The sequence below is a fragment of the Ranitomeya variabilis genome, chromosome 1 (genome assembly GCF_051348905.1).
Source record: "Ranitomeya variabilis isolate aRanVar5 chromosome 1, aRanVar5.hap1, whole genome shotgun sequence".
Classification (NCBI taxonomy): domain Eukaryota; kingdom Metazoa; phylum Chordata; class Amphibia; order Anura; family Dendrobatidae; genus Ranitomeya; species Ranitomeya variabilis.
In genome coordinates this window covers 807,180,206-807,196,301 of record NC_135232.1, presented here as the reverse complement: position 1 = coordinate 807,196,301, position 16,096 = coordinate 807,180,206, and the positions used below count along the sequence as shown (strand labels likewise).

Sequence of the window (16,096 nt, the reverse complement as noted above, 5' to 3'; positions counted from 1 at the left end):
CGTTTTTTGGTCGTTGAGGTCCCGCTGACATCGCTGAATCGGTGTGTGTGACACCGATCCAGCGATGTCTTCACTGGTAACCAGGGTAAACATCGGGTTACTAAGCGCAGGGCCGCGCTTAGTAACCCGATGTTTACCCTGGTTACCAGCGTAAATGTAAAAAAACCCAAACAGTACATACTCACCATCTGATGTCCGTCAGGTCCCTTGCCGTCTGCTTCCTGCTCTGACTGAGTGCCGCCGTACAGTGAGAGCACAGCACAGCAGTGACGTCACCGCTGTGCTGTACTTTCACTTTCACTTTGCGGCGCTCAGTCAGTGTGGGAAGCAGACGGCTAGGGACCTGACGGACATCAGATGGTGAGTATGTACTGTTTTTTTTTTTTTTACATTTACGCTGGTAACCAGGGTAAACATCGGGTTACTAAGCGCGGCCCTGCGCTTAGTAACCCGATGTTTACCCTGGTTACCCGGGTGCTGCAGGGGGACTTCGGCATCGTTGAAGACAGTTTCAACGATGCCGAAGTCGTTCCCCTGATCGTTGGTCGCTGGAGAGAGCTGTCTGTGTGACAGCTCCCCAGCGACCACACAACGACTTACCAACGATCACGGCCAGGTCGTATCGCTGGTCGTGATCGTTGGTAAATCGCTATGTGAGACGGGGCCTTTAGTGCTGAGATCTCTGTTTGCACCACTGTGTGCACCACTGATTGCCAGCTTCATGTGTACATTGTGCATAGGAAAAAAACTGGCAATCAGGGTTGGGGGTGGAGGTTATACAAAACCCATGACTATGGAGGACCACCTGGCAGCAGGTTTACTATTCCTCTAGTGATAATCTCCTTCTGATAAAACGGTGATTTTATCATAATAATATCAGCAGCCCAGTAAATGATACATAGCTGGAATTAAGGTCTCTGTCTCTACATTAGGCTGCTCTCAGATTAGGTGTCAAAATCCTGGTGACAGATTCCCTTCAATATCTAAACAGATTAACTCGGCAACTACGTAGGACAGCTCTGATCATGGCTTACATTTGTCCATCACTGGAGCTACTAGCAACTGATCAGTTTGTGTGCCAGGTGCTGGATATGATGACCTTTAGAGTAGGTCATCAATATTATATGCCCAGGCACTTAATTTAACACTTTAAAGCAACAAGAGGTTTTATATTGTACCTGCATTCTTCTGGAGTCCCGTTAATGTGACACATGTCATAATCGCCATTGAAAAAATGCTGAAAATAACTGCTACAAAGGAAATGTATTCAATTCAAGAATGGATTTAATTCAATTTCACCAAATTCTTGATGCAAACATAACACTATCTGTAAAAAAGCTGACGTTGAAAAGAGGATGGCTTCTTCAAATGGATAATTGTCCTAAAAACACGTGAAAATCCACAATAGACTACCGCAAAAGGCGCAAGCTGAAGGCTTTACAATGACCCTCACAGTCCCCTTATCTGAACATAATTGAAAATATTTGGCTAGATCTCAAAATAGCAGTGCATCCAAGACGACCCAGAAATCTCACAGAATTGGAAGAATTTTCCAAGGAAGAATGGATGAAAATCCCTCAAACAAGAATTGAAAGACTCCTGGATGGCTATAAAAAGCGTTTACAAGCTGTGATACTTGCAAAATGGGGTACCACTAGGTACTAACCATGCAAGGTGCCCATTTTCCTTTTTGTAATTTTTAGAATGTAAAAAATGACAATATATTTTTTGCCCAAAATACGAAAGAAATGTGTCGTCTTTAACTTAAGACCTTTTAGAGATCATTTAATCTTCAACTTGCTTAACTGTTTACAATAACAGTAATTTTGACCAGGGGTGCCCAAACTTTTGCATGCCACTGTAGGTTAAAAATAATGATACCTGATCCTTTAGTTATAGCTTATTGATAGGAGTATCACTAGCCATATCAAAGTTGTTGTTGTGATGCAGCTGCAAGGCAGTTGCACGCAACCTACCCCAGGGTAAGTAAGGTGGGACAAGGTAGCACTTACCATGAAGCACCACAATGCAAGGCGCAGAGTAGTCAGACAGGCCGGTTTGCAACAAACAGGAGATAAGGTACCAGAAGCAACAGCAGAGCACGTAGTCAGAGACAAGCCAGAAGTCAGAGCCAAACAGGAACGCGGTATCCAAAACCTAAGATGAAGTCGGGGTACAAGCCAGAGAGTCAAAAGCCAGTCGGGGAGCATGGTACAGAGACGGAACACAAGAGGCGGGGTCAGAGATCAAGCTGAGTCATACACTGTAGGGAATGGGACTAGTACAAATAAGGGAAGTCAGAGGCAGAAGGATCACCAGGATACCAGGATATACGGGTCAGTTGCTCTAGCCAGGAAGCATGAACTATCACTGAGCCGGCCAGCAGACTACAGAGGACTTAAAAAGCCCAGCCAGCTCCAAAACGAGGCCAAGGGGATTAACTTCTGCATGACCAGTCCAGAGAGGGAACAGCAGAAAACAAACTCCAAACTGGATCATGACAGTTGCATTGTGGTTGCAAATTCTTTCTGCTCTATCAGTGTATTATTTAATTTAAAGGAAACTTGTCAGAAAGTTTGCCCCCAAAGTACCACCACTGCATTATAGCGCTTTTTTCCATTTTTCAAACATGATCTTATTAGCTCCAGGCCAAATGTCATTTTGCTAAAAATTAAGTTTAACGCCCCTTCAAATGTATAGTCAAAAAGGTGGGGACTCTCCAGAATAAAGTCAAACTGTTAAGCCTTAATCCCTCCCTCTATGACTTGTTTGACCTCCCTGAGGACAGAACCTCATCATAAGGCTGGATTCACACATCCATTATATACTAGCATCATGTGCACGTGAACATTAAAAGGAACTTGCAGCTGATACATGCTGCTTTTGCTTCCTCCCCTACCCGGGAAATGTGGCATGTTTAGTCAGTGGCAGCCATTACACATTACACAGCAAGGGCACATTTATAGGATCATTTCAACACATGAACATTTTTTTAACACATCCAGTAGTGAAATTAATGTTTATTCTAAGATCTATTGATTAACCCCTTTCCGACCTGTGACGCCACGTAGGCGTCATAAAAGTCGATGCCAATCCAACCTGTGACACCTATGTGGCGTCATGGCGGGATCGTGTTCCTGCAGGTCGGGTGAAAGGGTCAACTGAAATTTCACCCCATCTGCAGGAACAGGGGGACTTGTACTTTAGCCCGGGGGGTGGCTTTGCCCCCCTTGGCTATGATCGCCCTGGTGACCACTTTGTCACCACCCCCTAGATCTGATTGGAGCTAGCGTCCATGTGACGCTAGCTCTCCATTCAGATGTGGAGGGGTGGAGAAAACCATGGCTGCCTCGCTGTCCAGCTTCATGGCGTCCCTCAAAGCTGAACAGTGAGGTGCCTGCTCGCTGCCCTCACCACGATCGCCACCGCCATCATCACTGCTGCGATGCTGCCATCATCACCGCCGCTGCCAGGCACTCACCTCCACTCCCCCTCCATCCAAATCCACGCCCACTGACCTCTGCCCCCCCTCCGTCCGAATCCATGCCCGCTGACCTCCGCTCCCCCTCCATCCGAATCCACGCCCACCGGTCTCTGCTCCCTCCCCCCTACCCCGGTGATCGCCCCCCTTCTGTTGCTGCTGCCGGCTCCATGTCCATTTGCGGCTCATCTCCTCGCCCCCCCACGCCTGACAGCCCCCTCCTGCCCCCGGTGATCACCCCCACCCCAGTGATCATCACCCCCTGATCGCCCCCCACCCCAGTGATCACCCCCTGATCGCCCCCTGTCTCAGTTTTCCCATTAGAGTTAGGGGTAAGGTTAGGATTAGGGGTAGGGATAGGGTTAGTATTAGGGGTAAGGATAGAGTTAGGGTTATGGATAGGGTTAGCATTAGGGGTAGGGATATGGTTAGGATTATGGTTAGAGATAGAGTTAGGGGTAGGGATAGGATTAGGGATAGGGGTAGGATTAGGGGTAGGGATAGGGTTAGGATTAGGGTTAGGGGTAGAGTTAGGGTTAGGGTTAGGATTAGGGGTAGGGATAGGGTTAGGATTTGGGGTAGGGTTAGGATTAGGGGTAGGGATAGGGGTAGGGTTAGGATAAGAGGTAGGGTTGGGATTAGGGTTGGGATTAGGGGTACGGTTGGGATTAGGGGTAGGGTTGGGATTAGGGGTAGGGTTAGGATTAGGGTTAGGGTTGGGATTAGGGGTAGGGGTGTGTAGGGGTTAGGGTTGAGGTTAGAATTGGGGGGGGTTTCTACTGTTTAGGCACATCTGGGGCTCTCCAAATGCAACATGACGCCCGTAGACCATTCCATCAAAGTCTGCATTCCAAAACATCACTCCTTCCCTTCCAAGCCCCAACGTGTCCCCAAATAGTGGTTCCCACCACATACGGGGTATCAGCATACTCAGGAGAAATTGGACAACTACTTTTGGGGTCCAATTTCTTCTGTTACACTTGTGAAAATAAAAAAATATTTTTGAGGAAAAAAAAAAGAATTTTTATTTTCACGGTTCTGCGTTACAAACTTCAATGAAGTACTTGGGGGTAAAAAGTGCTCACCACACATCTAGATAAGTTCCTTGGAGGGTCTTGTTTCCAATATGGGGTCACTTGTGGGGGGTTTCTACTGTTTAGGCACATCAGGGGCTCTGCAAAGGCAACGTGACGCCCGCAGACCATTCCATCAAAGTCTGCCTTCCAAAACGTCACTACTTCCCTTACGAGGTCTGCCATGCGCCCAAACAGTGGTTCCCCCCACATATGGGGTATCAGCGTTCTCAGGACAAACTGGACAACAACTTTAGGGGTCCAATTTCTCCTGTTACCCTTGGGAAAATAAAAAATTGCGGGCTAAAATGTAATTTTTGAGGAAATAAAAATGATTTTCTTATTTTCACGGCTGTGCGTTATAAACTTATGTGAAGCACTTGGGTGTTCAAAGTGCTCACCACACATCTAGATAAGTTCCTTGGGAGGTCTAGTTTCCAAAATGGGGTCACTTAGGGTACCGTTACACAAAACGATTTACCAACGATCACGACCAGCGATACGACCTGGCCGTGATCGTTGGTAAGTCGTTGTGTGGTCGCTGGGGAGCTGTCACACAGACAGCTCTCCAGCGACCAACGATGCCGAAGTCCCCGGGTAACCAGGGTAAACATCGGGTTACTAAGCGCAGGGCCGCGCTTAGTAACCCGATGTTTACCCTGGTTACCATCGTAAATGTAAAAAAAACCAAACAGTACATACTCACATTCCGGTGTCCGTCAGGTCCCTCGCCGTCCGCTTCCCGCACTGACTGAGTGCCGGCCGTAAAGTGAAAGCAGAGCACAGCAGTGACGTCACCACTGTGCTGTGCTTTTACTTTCCGGCCGGCAGTCAGTCAGTGCGGGAAGCAGACGGCTAGGGACCTGACGGACACCGGAATGTGAGTATGTACGTTTTTTTTTTTTTTACATTTACGATGGTAACCAGGGTAAACATCGGGTTACTAAGCGCGGCCCTGCGCTTAGTAACCCGATGTTTACCCTGGTTACAAGCGAACGCATCGCTGGATCGGTGTCACACACACCGATCCAGCGATGACAGCGGGAGATCCAGCGACGAAATAAAGTTCCAAATGATCTGCTACGACGTACGATTCTCAGCGGGGTCCCTGATCGCTGCTGCGTGTCAGACACAGCGATATCGTATGTATATCGCTGGATCGTCACGGATCGTACCGTCGTAGCGACAAAAGTGCCACTGTGAGACGGTACCCTTATGGGGAAGCTCCAATGTTTAGGCACATCAGGGGCTCTCCAAACGCGACATTGTGTCCACTAACGATTGGAGCTAATTTTCCATTCAAAAAGTCAAATGGCGCTCCTTCCCTTCCGAGCCCTGCCGTGCGCCCAAACAGTGGCTTACCCCCACATATGAGGGTATCGATGTACTCAGGAGAAATTGGCCAACAAATTTTAGGATCAATTTTATCCTGTTGCGCATGTGAGAATGAAAAAATTGTGGCTATAAGAAAATTTTTGTGAAAAAAAAAGTACTTTTTAATTTTTATGGATAAATTTGTGAAGCACCTGGGGGTTTAATGTGCTCACTGTTCATCTAGATAAGTTCCTTGGGGGGTCTAGTTTCCAAAATTTGGTCACTTGTGGGGGAGCTCCAATGTTTAGGCACACAGGAGCTCTCCAAACTCGACATGGTATCCGCTAACGATTGGAACTAATTTTCCATTCAAACAGTGAAATGGCGCTCCTTACCTCCCGAGCCCTGCCGTGCGCCCAAACAGTGGCTTACCCCCACATATGAGGTTTCAGCGTACTCAGGACAAATTGGACAACTTTCGGGGTCCACTTTCTCCTTTTACCCTTGGGAAAATAAAAAAATTGTTGCTAAAAGATTATTTTTGTGACTAAAAAGTTAAATGTTCATTTTTTCCTTCCATGTTGCTTCTGCTGCTGTGAAACACTTGAAGGGTTAATAAACTTCTTGAATGTGGTTTTGTGCGCCTTAAGTGGTGCAGTTTTTAGAATGGTGTCACTTTTCGGTATTTTCAGCCTTATAGACCCCTCAAACTGACTTCAAATGTGAGGTGGTCCTTAAAAAAAATGGTTTTGTAAATGTTGTTGTAAAAATGAGAAATTGCTGGTCAACTTTTAACCCTTTTAAGTTCCTAACAAAAAAAATTTTTGTTTCCATGTAAAGTAGACATGTGGGAAATGTTATTTATTAACTATTTTATGTCACATAACTCTCTGGTTTAACAGAATAAAAATTTGAAAATTTCAAAATTTTCGCCAAATTTCAAATTTTTTCACAAACGCAAAAATTATTTACCTAAATTTACCACTAACATGAAGCCCAATATGTCACGAAAAAACAATCTCAGAATTGCTATGATCTGTTCCTGAGTTATTACCTCATAAAGGAACACTGGTCAGAATTGCAAAAAATGGCCAGGTCATTAAGGTCAAAATAGGCTGGGTCATGAAGACGTTAAAATGTACTTTGTTTGTGCCTGTGAGTCTACATGCGACTTCTTCACAAGGCATGTTCATTGGAAGCCCTTCTAGGAGATTACTGATGAAGCTGCTTGAGAGAATCCTGAATCGTTTTTTATTTCACAACGCATTTCCACACCGGACTGACGTCTTTCTCAAATGTGAAAAAAACACAACAGTGCTCCTAGGAGCAAGGAGCCAAAAAATAGCCGTTCAATCAAATGGGTTTAAGGGAAAAACTGACTTACACTAATTTGTCTTTTGTTTGAAATTTTGTTGTTCTGTCTTTTTAACAGGAGTTTCTTTAAAGCCTTCTCACTTATTGGGGAAACTCAGGAAAGGGAGAGAGTATTAATCCACTTCTCCAACAGATACTTTCAATGCAACCCAAATACAATATTTTCTCCAGGTATGCAATATCCTAATTTTAGATTGGTGTGTTTTTATAATATTCAACACTTGAAAACAGTGTTATAATCAAATGCTTACTAATATTACATTGATTCCATTTTTGGAAACTCTTTAAAGTGAACCTGTCACCAGGTTTGGCTGATAGGAGATACGGCCACCTCCTTTCAGTGCTGATATACAGCATTCTATAATGCTGTATATCTGTCACCAACCCGACCTGCAAGAGAAGAAAAATACCTTTTATTATACTCGCCTGCGGGGTGGTCCGGTCTGATGGGTGTCGCTGGTCTTGGTTCCGGCGCCTCCCATCTTCTTACGATCTCCGTCCTCCTGCTTGCTTCGTGTGGATGACGCATCCCTCCGTCATCCACACAGTCTCCTCGGCACAGCGCTCCTGCGCAGTCATATATCTCTGTCCTGATGAGGGTAGAGCAAAGTCCTGCAGTGCACATGCGCCGGGGCTCTTTGACCTTTCTCGGCACATGCGCACTGCAGTGCTTTGCTCTGCCCTCAGCAGAGCAGAGAAGTGCGCCTGCATAGGAGAGCAGTGCCGAGGAGACGCGTCATCCACATGAAGCAAGCAGGAGGGCGGCATCGCAAGAAGAAGGGAGGCGCCGGACCAAGAAGAGCGACACCCATCAGACCGGACCGCCCCGCAGGTAAGTATAATAAAAGTTATTTTTCTTCTCTTGCAGGTCAGGTTAGGGGCAGATATAAAGCCTTATAGAATGCTGTATATCAGCCCTGAAAGGTGATGGCTGTATCTCTTATTGGCTAAACCTGCTGACCGGTTCCCTTTAAAGTTTCATCATGAACCTGCTAGAATTATATTATGTGTTAGCTTCATTAATTATGTTACGCAAGTCCTTGAGATACAACTATTCTTTAACTTTTGGTTCTGAACTCAATAGCGAGTAACAAAATGTCTGTATGTAACTGCACTTGTAGGAAAAGTTCCAAAATGAAGATCCTTTTATCACATTCTGCAGCTACTGGCTGAATCTGCACTATTATCTGGCTGCTTTTTGTATTTATGCTGCACAAAGTAATGGTATTACAGAGAAACCTGCTTCATTTTAGCTGCTCACTTCTGCACTTAGACCACAAATAAGTTCACATTTTTTAAAAGAAAGGAGAAAGATATAAAATTAACAATATTAGACTCTGTTTACACCATATTTTGTTATATGTTCAGTTTATTTGTCACCAAAATCTTCTAACCTGCATAGCTGAGATACATCCTCATTGCAGTGTACAGTTACACACATTGTCTTCATTTTTAGTTAATTTTATTGAATGCTCCAAATGCAGTCTTTGATAGGCATCCAATGACCCAACATATGTGTAACGCTAGTCACTACTCACAGAAAAGCAGTGAGGCAGGGTAGTCAAGACGTCCTGGGTCAGATACCAAGAGAGCTCATAGTAAACTATAGGGAAAGTCCGGTCACAGTCCAAGGTCAGAATTCCACAAAGGTCAAGACAAAGGCAAATTCAAGGTCAGGCAATAAAGATCAGAATATAAGAACTCAGAGCACAGAGCAAATACACACCACTTGAGCTTAGCTACAACTGGCAGTAATTGGATGGCTGAGCTCTCCATCAATATATTGACAAACCAGCACCTAGATTGGACAACTGAACTGTCACTCACTGTGTCCAGACACATTGATAGGAGGAATTGTCAAAATAATGTACTTTTAGCATAAGTTTGGGTGGTATGTGGTGTTTACTGCTTTATTAAAAAGGGTAGTTAATTGCTCAGAAACCTGCAGCCTTTTTTGAGATTCTGAAATGGTAAAGGGGTTGTGTGGGATCAACAAAAATGACCCAAGTGGGAAATTCTGTAGGAGTATAAAAGCTGTATTACTTACCTGCATTACATCAATGCACATGATCGCTGCTGTCAGTTGTTTTCATGGATGATCTGATCTATAGCTTACATTCTACAGCATCTTTTTTATGCCTCTGTGTTCTGCTATTTATCTCTAATTCATCCTACAAATATATGAATAAATTAAAAGGAACCTGGCAACATGAGTAAGTGACTTGCTCAGTTTATACTGTCTCAGTTATGTTTTCTCTGAAACACTCTGGCAGAGGGCTATGTAGGAGACATACAGTGTGGGGGTCATTCTATTGTTTAGAGGGCTGTGTGGGGGCCATTATACTGTTTGGAGGGCTGTGTGGGGGCCATTATATTGTTTGGAAGGCTATGCGGGGGCCATTATACTATGTGTGGCCCAATTTTAGGAGCCATTATATTGTGAGGGGGCCTTATATTGTGATGGGGTATTATACAGTGTGGGGATCATTAAACTATGTGGAAAGCCATTATACAATGTGTGGATCATTATCCTCTGTGAAGGGCTGTGAGAGGCCATTATACAGTACAATGTGGGGTCCATTGTACAGCGTGGAGGGCTGTGTGAGGCCATCATATTCTGTAAAGGGCTGAGTGGTGGCCATTATTCTGTATGGAAGGCTGTGTGCGCTTGATGATGATGCTGTAATGAGGGGCCATAATACTGTATGGAGGACCATGATACTGTGTGTAGGGCTGTGTGGGGGCCATCATATTGTGTGACGGCTGTGGGAGCCTCATACTGTGTGGGGTCACTGTGTGGGGATCATCATACTTGTGTTTGAGTCGCTTGTGGCATCATACTTTGTGAGGGATCTATGGGGGTAGCAGACTTTGCGGGGGTAGGGTGGGCGCTGAAATTAACATACTGAGCATGTGGAGGCATTCACTGTGGGAGTATCATACTGTGTTTGGGAGGCACTATTGTTGGCATCATACTTTTACGGATTGGGATTACTAAGGGGCTTCAGTAGGATCAAAATTACTTTGCAAGGGCTGCAAAATTGTGAAATATGCACTTCTGTTTTGCCATAGATTTTTTTTTTTTTTTTTAGGGGGCCCAATTGGGAATTCTGCTATGCGGCTCCATGATTTCTATGTACGCTCCTGACAGACAGGTGTCTTTTTATACACTTAAATTGCACCAATTGGATCCTGTCTCTGATACATGCTCACCATTTGGGCACCCACCTATTTGTCAATTTATTTATACATTTTTAGGAAAAAAACATTTTCGGAGAAATGGCACAACTCCGAATTATAAGTAAAGGCACTCCAGACTTGTTAAATCAAAGTAATACAATTATTTACTATAAAAGAGGTCAGCAGAGCACTTTTCAGAGGCGTATTTTTCTACAATAATGTGTCTGTTTCCATATTTTGTAGATGGCATCCACTGTCTTACCTGTGCAATTATGCTTCTCAACACCGATCTTCATGGACATGTAAGTATTCACATGAATAATACATCATTGTGGCTTCAAACATAAGAATATTAATTCTTCAGACACAAGACAAAACACAAACAGATGTAATGTCAGCTGCCTAGAGACTGTCTGGAAGGAAAATCACTTGTGAAATACTTGGAGTTTATGATGGCAGATATGTAATTGCAGTCAGAAACATCAGGAAATTGTGAGGATAAAGGGATATTCTAGTAAATACCTTCCATATCCGAGCTTGGAGATTCACTTCTTGCTCTCCTTCCCTTTGTTACTCTAATAATGAGGAGCCGGACCCCCCATCTCCAGGAATATATAAGGGTCGTGTGTGTGGTCGGAAAAATGAAGTAGAATGTAGTAATAAGGCTTGGTTCAGACACACGTACTGTATTTTCGGTCCTTGTACTCACTGGATAGTCCAATAATAAACAGTGTACCTTTGCACACCAACAAAAAATCACAGCATGCACTAGTCTAGTGCCAGTCACATCTGCAATTTGCGGACATGACCAGCCCACGTTTTATAGGCAATCTGGCAGCAGGTTTTTGCTGTGTAATCTGAGACAAGCATAATGTAGAGCTAGAGAGCCTGATTCCAGGGATGTGTCACTTGGTGTAGTTTTAATAGAATCCCCCTTTTCTCTACTGTAGATGTTGCAGTGGTCATATTGCTAAGCTGTGTATAACCTCACCCCTGATCGCCAGCTTTTGTGTACATTGTCAGCAAGCTGCGAATCAATGGTGGTTGAGGGGTTAGTCAGATTAGCCTGACAGGCCTGTACATGAGACCTAGTCAGGCAGTGATAATCTCCTGCTGATAAACCACTGTGTATTGAAACTACAACCCCTGGCAAAAATTATGGAATCACCAGCCTTGGAGGATGTTCATTCAATTGTTTAATTTTGTAGAAAAAAAGCAGATCACAAACATGGCACAGAACTAATGTCATTTCAAATGGCAACTTTCTGGCTTTAAGAAACACTAAAAGAAATCGAGAACAAAAAATGTGGTAGTCAGTAATGGTTACTTTTTTTAACCAAGCATAGGGGAAAAATTATGGAATCACTCAATTCTGAGGAAATAATTATGGAATCACCCTGTAAATTTTCATACCCAAAAATAACACCTGCATCAAATTAGATCTGCTCGTTATTCTGCATCTAAAAAGGAGTGAAACACCTTGGAGAGCTGCTGCACCAAGTGGACTGACATGAATCATGGCTCCAACAGGAGAGATGTCAATTGAAACAAAGGAGAGGATTAACAAACTCTTAAAAGAGGGTAAATCATCACGCAATGTTGCAAAAGATGTTGGTTGTTTACAGTTAGCTGTGTCTAAAATCTGGACCAAATACAAACATGGGAAGGTTGTTAAAGGCAAACATACTGGTAGACCAAGGAAGACATCAAAGCGTCAAGACCAGAAACTTAAAGCAATATGTCGCCAAAACAGGAAATGCACAACAAAACAAATGAGGAACGAATGGGAGGAAACTGGAGTCAACGTTTGTGACCGAACTGTAAGAAACCGCCTAAAGGAAATGGGATTTACATACAGAAAAGCTAAACGAAAGTCATCATCAACACCTAAACAGAAAAAAACAAGGTTACATTGGGCTAAGGAAAAGCAATAGTGGACTGTGCATGACTGGATGAAAGTCATATTCAGTGATGAATCGCGAATCTGCATTGGGCAAGGTGATGATGCTGAACGTTTGTTTGGTGCCGTTCCAATGAGATTTATAAAGATGACTGCCTGAAGAGAACATGCAAATTTCCACAGTCATTGATGATATGGGGCTGCATGTCGGGTAAAGGCACTGGGGAGATGGCTGTCATTACATCTTCAATAAATGCACAAGTTTATGTTGATATTTTGGACACTTTTCTTATCTCATCAATTGAAAGGATGTTTGGGGATGATGAAATCATTTTTCAAGATGATAATGCATCCTGCCATAGAGCAAAAACTGTGAAAACATTCCTTGAAAAAAGACACATAAGGTTAATGTCATGGCCTGCAAATAGTCCGGATCTCAATCCAATTGAAAATCTTTGGTGGAAGTTGAAGAAAATGGTCCATGATAAGGCTCCAACCTGCAAAGCTGATCTGGAAGCAGCAATCAGAGAAAGTTGGAGCCAGATTGATGAAGAGTACTGTTTGACACTCATTAAGTCCATGCCTCAGAGACTGCAAGCTGTTCTAAAAGCCAGAGGTGGTGCAACAAAATACTAGTGATGTTTTGGAGTGTTTTTTTTGTTTTTGTTTTTCATGATTCCATATTTTTTTCCTCAGAATTGAGTGATTCCATATTTTTTCCCCTATGCTTGGTTAAAAAAAGTAACCATTACTGACTACCACATTTTTTTTGTTCTTGATTTCTTTTAGTGTTTCTTAAAACCAGAATGTTGCCATTTGAAATGACTTTAGTTTTGTGCCATGTCTGTGATCTGCTTTTTTTCTACAAAATTAAACAACTGAATGAACATCCTCCAAGGCCGGTGATTCCAGAATTTTTGCCAGGGGTTGTAGAACACGCAGCCAAGTAAGTGACACATAGCTGGAGTCAGGATCTCTTGCCCTATATGATGCTGCGCTCAGATGAATGAAACACTCCTATCAAAGTCCTAATGATGACCCCTGCAGAGAAAACAGACCTCCCGTTTCTACACATAGCTTAGAAGGATTCAGCTAGTCAGTTTTTAATCATGTGAAGTCATAGCCTTAATGGAAAACAGAAGAATTAGCTGGATGGAAAGGAAAAATGAGCAATTGTAAGTACACCATGCTATATAATATTATGATTGAAATATATTAAGGGGATACAAACTTTGATGGTAGCTCTACTTTAACCCCTTAACGACCAATGACGGATCTGTCCGTCATTGGACACCTCCCCTTGTTCTGGCAATCGCAACGGAAATGCGCCCATCGGTGACCCCTGTCACGTTATTGCGGGTCACTGATGTATCAGCATGACAACCAGAGGTCACTATGGTTGTCACTGCCAGATTGCTATGAGCGCCACCCGGTGATCAGCGCCCATAGCAACTGAGGTATTCTGCTACATGCAGGCGATCTGAACATCGCCTCTATGTAGCAGAGCCGATCGGGTTATGGCAGCTTCTAGTCTCCCATGGAGACTATTGAAGCATGCCAAAAGTGAAAAAAATGTTTTTAAAAATAAAAAAAAATAAAAAATATAAAAGTTCAAATCACCCACCTTTCGCCCCATTCAAAATAAAACAAAATTAAAATCAAACATACACGTATTTGGTATCTCCGCATTCAGAATCACCTGATCTATCAATAAAAAAAGGATTAACCTGATCGCTAAACGATTTAGCGAGAAAAAAAGTTAAAACACCAAAAATTACGTTTTTTAGGTCGACGCAACTTTGCATTAAAAAGCAATAACGGGCGATCAAAAGAACATATCTGCACCAAAATGATATCCTTAAAAACGTCAGCTCGGCACGCAAAAAATAAGCCCTCACCCAACCCCAGATCACGAAGAATGGAGACGCTACGGGTATTGGAAAATGGCGCAATGGCAGGTCATTTTTAGCATTTAGTGAACCTAGTAAAATGCCAAGCAGTGTGGGATTGCACTTTTTTTGCAATTTCACAGCACTTTGAATTTGTTTTCCTGTTTTCCAAGACGCATGATAAAACCAATGGTGTCATTCAAAAGTACAACTGGCCACATTGACGGAAAATTAAAAAACTATATGGCTTTGTTAAGAAGGGTAGCAAAAAATGAAGGCACAAAACCAAAACTACCTCCGGTCATGAAGGAGTTAAATAGGAAATACCTGCTAACAGATTCCCTTCAATATGGCCGTCTGAGCCCGGCCTGTATAAACATTTGTATGAAAGTTAGGAACAACTGCATAGCTGAATGCAAAGCTAATCATCTCTAAATCTGTATGTCCCATAACCGCATCCCATTAACTATATATACTATTATCTGTATTTTTTTTTAATTATTATTATTACACCAAACTGGATGCTGCAATTGCACTGTAAGGGTAGTTTCTTTTTACCCTTCTGTGAGGGCACTTCTCAATACTGTGGCCATGTTTGCATGCCATCTTTCAGCTTTTGTTCCCATTTTCTCTGCAATATTAGTAAACAGGTGAGAAATAAAAGATAACTAAACTAATTTGGTATCTTACTTTTTTTCCCTTTATCCTTATGGTTGTCTTTTTGGACTTCTTGTGTTTCTTTAATCTCTAGGTGGTAAGTTGAATATTTTAATATCTTGTAATGTGTCTGTCTCCCATGCAATGCCCATGTAATCATTTCATATAATAACATGTAACTATTGTATAAACATGTATGCATGTACATACATTAGACGTCATAACATTAATATTCTGCAAGTGTGCGGGAAGTGCGTGTTCCACAGTGGTCAGTTATCGCTTATCCACAAAGGAATGATAAATGTCTGAGCTCTAGAGATCCCACTGATGGCACCTCCGCAGTCACTAGAACAAGGGTCTTGTTCCAACTAAAGTTAGTATCCTATGTTCTACTTTGACCCATCCAGAATTTTGGAAATTACTGTTCAAGCTATTTTCTAATGGTTTCCAAATGTCATGCCGGCTTCGGACTCTGTTCACACTGGGGAGTCCGTTGTGCAGTCTTAGACCTCAGCCTGAGGTTTGGTGTCGGCGGTGGTTTGTTCACTGATGTTCAGCTTGGCAAGAGTTAACTTTTTGATTAGTGGCTGAGTTTGCTGGGAACGCCTTCTCCCTTTAAGTATGGCACAGAACATTCCTGGATGCCGACTATAGCATTTGCTTGCCTCTTGCAAACCGGTCCTGTTTTTGAGTAGCTGTTGATACTCAAATCCTAATTTGGTGTTTGATGAAGTATGCTTTGTTATTTGTTCTTTGCCCTATTTTGTATGGTGCTTTCCCCTGCACACACCTGGGGTGGGGGTTGGGGGTTAGCTCAGGGCTGGCCAGGAAATAGGGACATGTCGGTGACTCAGGCCTCCCTACCATCAAAAGTACCCCTGAGTTAAGGACAAGCAGGGCACCCCCTAGCCTGAGGGGTGGTTCAGGGGCCCAGGTTCCTTATTTCCTGTTTCCCCATTGCTCCCCGTGACAACAAATTGCAGGTTCTTAGTGACTCTATGGGTCAATATATGAAACGGAGTAACAACAATTGTTATACCATTTATAGAATTTACTATGTACAATACTTTTTTTTCAATGCTTTTTTTTATTAAGTACTCATTTTGTTTTGTACATTTTTCACATACTGAATGATATATCGTTCACTACATCATTGGCATTAAAATGTATTTTGATCTTAGGCATTTTTGTGTTGTGTATCTTCATGATATTCCAGAAATGCCTAATA

The 16,096-nt window shown here is 43.0% G+C and overlaps 1 protein-coding gene across 7 annotated transcripts in view; it reads left to right on the top strand.

Annotated features, from left to right (window-relative positions):
* The window catches only part of PSD3 (pleckstrin and Sec7 domain containing 3), a 741,896-nt gene that overhangs the window by 385,480 nt on the left and 340,320 nt on the right, over positions 1-16,096 (top strand). For 4 of the 7 annotated variants that reach the window (XM_077274259.1, XM_077274275.1, XM_077274310.1 and 1 more), the window contains 2 exons: positions 7,301-7,413; positions 10,666-10,724. In XM_077274259.1, coding sequence (XP_077130374.1) covers positions 7,301-7,413; positions 10,666-10,724 — 172 coding nt within the window. Of the gene's footprint in view, positions 1-7,300; positions 7,414-10,665; positions 10,727-16,096 lie in introns of all 7 variants that reach the window. The other 3 variants (XM_077274266.1, XM_077274283.1, XM_077274302.1) reach the window with 1 other exon arrangement.